Source organism: Sinocyclocheilus rhinocerous, unplaced genomic scaffold, assembly GCF_001515625.1.
Source record: "Sinocyclocheilus rhinocerous isolate Xijiao unplaced genomic scaffold, SAMN03320098_v1.1 scaffold1085, whole genome shotgun sequence".
Taxonomy (NCBI): Eukaryota; Metazoa; Chordata; class Actinopteri; order Cypriniformes; family Cyprinidae; genus Sinocyclocheilus; species Sinocyclocheilus rhinocerous.
The window spans coordinates 1,007,473-1,012,229 of NW_015659401.1; the positions used below are offsets into that span (position 1 = coordinate 1,007,473).

A 4,757-nucleotide genomic window follows, 5' to 3' on the forward strand; every position below is an offset into this window, starting at 1 on the left:
CAGCTGAGCCATTGGGCCGTTTATTGATGGTTGATTCACAAGCACAGGAGATTTTTTTCTGCTTTATTCACTTGCTTGTAATTTCTGCAATGCTTGTAATAGGAACATCATCAAAAGACAGTTCTTATGGCAGTGGTTATCAGTACAAATGTCTCAGCATCATCTTAACAGCTGATCTGTAGGTCAAAAATAATATTATATATTTTAAATACAATATATTAATATCCATATATTCCATTTCCACATGCATGTTCATAATAATTTATCTCAGGTTTGTGCATAAATTAAATATAGTAGCTGAAAATAAAGCGTTTTAAGCAATGTCTCCATTCTTTCTATTCGAAAATGTTGCTTTTTATTAGCAGTAGTGTTTTTCCCCATAGTTACGCTCTGTCTGCACATCAGTGGCAAAACTGCTCCGTTTGATGTCTGAGAAACAAATTATATGGACCGAAACAATACGAAGGTGGGAAAAGTTAGCTGAATGGAAGCAGTTTAAACGTTACGCAATCACAAATACACAGACCAGTAAATGACATTAAAGAAAAGGAAGGAGAAAGGGAAGATTGCACGAGCATAAAGATCTACGCGCTTGGCTGCCGAGGGGATGACAGGTTTAGGAGGTGGTGGTTTCTTGTTGTTCTTGGCTTGCGATTTATTACCAACTTCAATGGGTTTGCCGTAGCAGTCAAAGTTTGAGAGTTCAAAGTCCCGTGGCAGAGAGCCTACGATACTGAAGTCATTGGAGCGCAAATCCGACTTGGAGGTGCACACCTTTTTGCACCTTGTCTCTGTCACCTGAGAGGTATAAAGAGGGAGAAAGTGAGAAAAATATGAATAAAGAGAAAACATGTCAGATCTCAGCAACATCTGGTGTGATTTTTATTTAAACATTAAAGGGATAGTAACCCAAAAATTAAATATTTCATCACTCCCTCAACCTCACGTCGTTCCAAACCTCTAGGACTTATGTTCTTCAATGAATAATGAAAAGAGTTATCCTGAAGAATGTCCAGGCTGCTCCCTACTTTACAGTGAAAGTAAATGGTGACCAACATGGCTGTCTCTGGTCCCCATCCACTTTCACCATAAAACCTGAAACAGCTTGGACTTTGTTAAATATATCTAGTTTTGTGTTTCACTGAAGAAAAAAAAAGATCATACTGGTTTGAAACGGCATAAGCCCAGAATAATATTTATAAAATATATAATAACTAATTATATAAATGTTCTGTTCAAACAAACAAATAAACAAAACAAAACAAAATAGTATTACCATAGAACCATGTCTGATAAATCACTAGCAATGGTACTTTGTGGTCTTTTTATTAGTAATATTATTATTGTATTGCAGTAAATTAAAAATGATTACAAAATATTTAATATACAAAACGTACTGATGATTTTATTATTACACTAGTGTTGTTGAAAGTGTGAATTAGGGTTAGTTATGTTAGTTTTGTAAATATAAGTAGTTATGTGCTTCACTGAAGAAAGAAAACCATACTGGTTTGGAACAATATGAATGTTATTGATAACAGGATTTGTTTTTTGTCTGAATTATCCCTTTTAATTTCACACTGAGGTATTTTCATTTGTATAATTAGGAAATGTATGCATTTATAAATTTATGCATTATGATACTCATTCAGGCATCAGACATGGACAACTCAAAAACCAAATCTGATTAAATGTTTCTGTCAAACTTTTGTCCCTCATGTAGAGGCACATACACTCTCTATCTCTTTGTTTTAGCATTCTCCTTTCTCTCGACACTCTGAACTGCTGGGAGAGGGAGATTTTGAGGACAGGCAATTATTTTTGGCTCTTCCTGAAGCCCTAACAGGGCAGAGGCAGTGTTGCATGGCCCTCCCACGCAGGAACAACAGGAGAAAAAAAAGAAGTGGTGTGAAGAAACACCTACCTTGCATCAAAATAGACCAAGCAAGACAAGCATTACAAACTGATGTGACATAACACTGTCTGTCTCTCTCTCTCTCTCTCTCTCTCTCTCTCTCTCTCTTTCTGACTAACAGAGCAGAGGGATGTCTGGATAAATGATGTCTGATGGTTTAATGCCAACTTGTCTGTTGTATTAGTTCTGGATGTGTGGACCGGGGCAGAAGCCATGCAGTGCTGGACTGCACTACTTCCCACTGGACACACAACACTTAAATCCTCAAACAGCTTGATATCTTTCCTAGTCTATGAGGACACATACACAGATTTAGGAAACTGTCTGTCAAATACAGTATTGGAGCTTTCATATGCTTCTGATAAATACTGCCTGCTCAAAAGCGTTCAGCATGTCTGAACAGCCGTGAGATGGCTGCAGAATCAGTGGCAGCAAACCGTGGGACGCGTCCAATCAGATCTAATTCAGGGCAATGAATGAGGCTTTCTTGGAGGTCAGTAACTTTCAGAGGTTGTACTAAGAGCATGTGGGTTAATTTGGGGTCAGATGTTCTTCTGGTCGCTGTTGAATGTCCTTCCTAGGAGTAAATATGTGACAGTGGTTGAAAATACACCGCTTCCTTAAGCCTCCCTCTGGGGCCCATTTAAAGCTTATAATAGACTTGAGTAGACCACATTATTCAGCCTATTTCTCCTGTCTGTCAGGCTATCCTTGCCTCCAAGCTCCTCTTCCAATTGTTGCTATAAAGCTGTCTGTTTTCTGAAGAACATGAAGTACTGTGATTATCTCACCTACACTTTTGCATGCAGACCTGACATTAGCAGTGCAGTGCATAATTGTAGATTATATAACTACAAGTACAGCAATGCAACCGTATACAATAAAATATAATTGAAAAAATTAGCTCTTTGAAAAGGTAAAATCACCCATTTAAACGTAATGTGTGTCCCCATGTGCTGCTTAACTTGTCTCTATATGGCATACTTTTATGGAATAGCACATACTTAGAATGAATACATTAACAAATTAAAATATATTTTATATATTAAGATATATAAAATAAATTAACAATATATTACATTTATATTAAATTATTATAAATGTAAATTAATTAGTTTTAATATGTTTATGTATTAATATTATTATACCGTATACACACTACTTTACAAAAGTTTGGTGTTGGTAAGATTTTTTTAATGTTTTTGAAAGAAGTCTCTTATGCTCACCAAGGCTGCATTTATTTGATTAAAAATACAGTAATACATTTTATTCCTGTGGTTGCAACATCGAATTTTCAGCAGCCATTACTCCAGTCTTCAATGTCACATGATCCTTCAGAAATCATGCTAAAAAATAATTGTTCTTATAATTATCGCCGTTAAAATTGGTTGTGCTGCTTAATATTTTTTGTGGAAACCTTTTTTCAAGATTTTTGATGAACAAGAAGTACAAAACAACAGCATTTATTTAAAACAGAGATCGTTTATAACATTATAGATATCTTTACTGTCACTTTTGATTGATTTAATGCATCCTTGCTGAATAAAAGTATTCATTTCTTTAAAAAAAAACTCCAAATTGCCCCAAACTTCTGAAAAATAGTGTATATTAACTGTACATGCTTTGACTATAAATGATGGTGACAAAATAGTACTGTGGTACCACCATATAGTGGTGGTATCAGATGGGAAAACTACAGTAAGATTACCATGGTAGATGTTCATAAAAAAACTGTATTGTCCAAAAATTAGAGTATCATCATAGTAACATACAATAAGTCACTACCCAAGGTGGTTTTTATTATTATTTTTAACTGACTTAGCACTACAGTATAATCAGTTTGTTTGAATACAAAGTCATCAGGTTGTTTCTGACCTGTAGTGTACTGACGTGTATAGGGGTGCTTCCCATGCCATTGATGATGTTCTTGGCAGGAGTCTTTCCCTCCGCCTTCTCTTTGCTAGCAATCTTTGCTCTCTCCGCCTCCAGCCGTTTAGGGCTGTTAAGCATCACCTGAACCACAGCGTATTCGACCAGAGAGGCAAAGCCAAAGAGCAGGCAGGCAATCAGCCAGATGTCAATCGCCTTTACATAGGAGACTTTGGGCAGTTCAGAGGCCAGAGATGTGCACTCAGAAGAGAGCGAGAGCACTGACAGTATCCCTGCAGACAGAGAGAAGTCATTAGATCAAATGAGCTGAGGAGGGATGAGCTTACACATTGATCTGAATCGTTTCCAAAGATAATACTAGAGCAGACTTTAAAACATATTATGAAGGCATCTGTAACAGTATTAGAGCAGTGAGCAGATTTTTTTAATAGATGTTTAAACACACACATACAAACCAAACACTCACAAAATGCAATAAATGACTGACCTGAAATGACTATGGACAGTGGCAATTTGAGATGGCACTTGATGTAATCACATTATACTGTGACAGTGACAATAATGTGGACAGAATGATGGTGGTACTGGAATCACCAATGGAATCGCAGAAAAATCGTAACCAAATCACAGCAGAGGATTTGCAGATATTTTGTAATGTCCACCCATGAAACACAATCCAGTGCACAAGGAATAAGCGTGTTCCATGAAAACAGTGCATGCATTTATCAGCAATATCAGGCTATAATTGGAAAACACATAAAATTGTCACATTTCACGGCATCTTGCATAATCTTCATCGCATCTCAGATAATCTTCTCTCACTGACCTCCCATAGAGAAATAATGCCTGTGGGCTGCAGCTGAGGCTGATGGAAATATCCTGGACATGCATTATATTTCCTTGGAGATGCCTTTAGGAAAGCAATTGATGAATAGAAGCTAGTGCTGTAGGG

At 36.7% G+C, this 4,757-nt stretch overlaps 1 protein-coding gene across 2 annotated transcripts in view; it reads right to left on the minus strand.

Moving 5' to 3' along the window:
- LOC107723832 (glycine receptor subunit beta-like) overlaps positions 1 to 4,757 on the minus strand; it is a 19,503-nt gene continuing 14,746 nt past the window's right edge. For both annotated transcript variants that reach the window (XM_016532546.1, XM_016532547.1), the window contains exons 9-10: positions 3,791 to 4,077; positions 1 to 798 (exon numbers count right to left, since the gene is read on the minus strand). In XM_016532546.1, the coding sequence (XP_016388032.1) occupies positions 511 to 798; positions 3,791 to 4,077 (575 nt within the window). In that variant the 3' untranslated portion in view covers positions 1 to 510. The remainder of the gene's footprint in view (positions 799 to 3,790; positions 4,078 to 4,757) is intronic.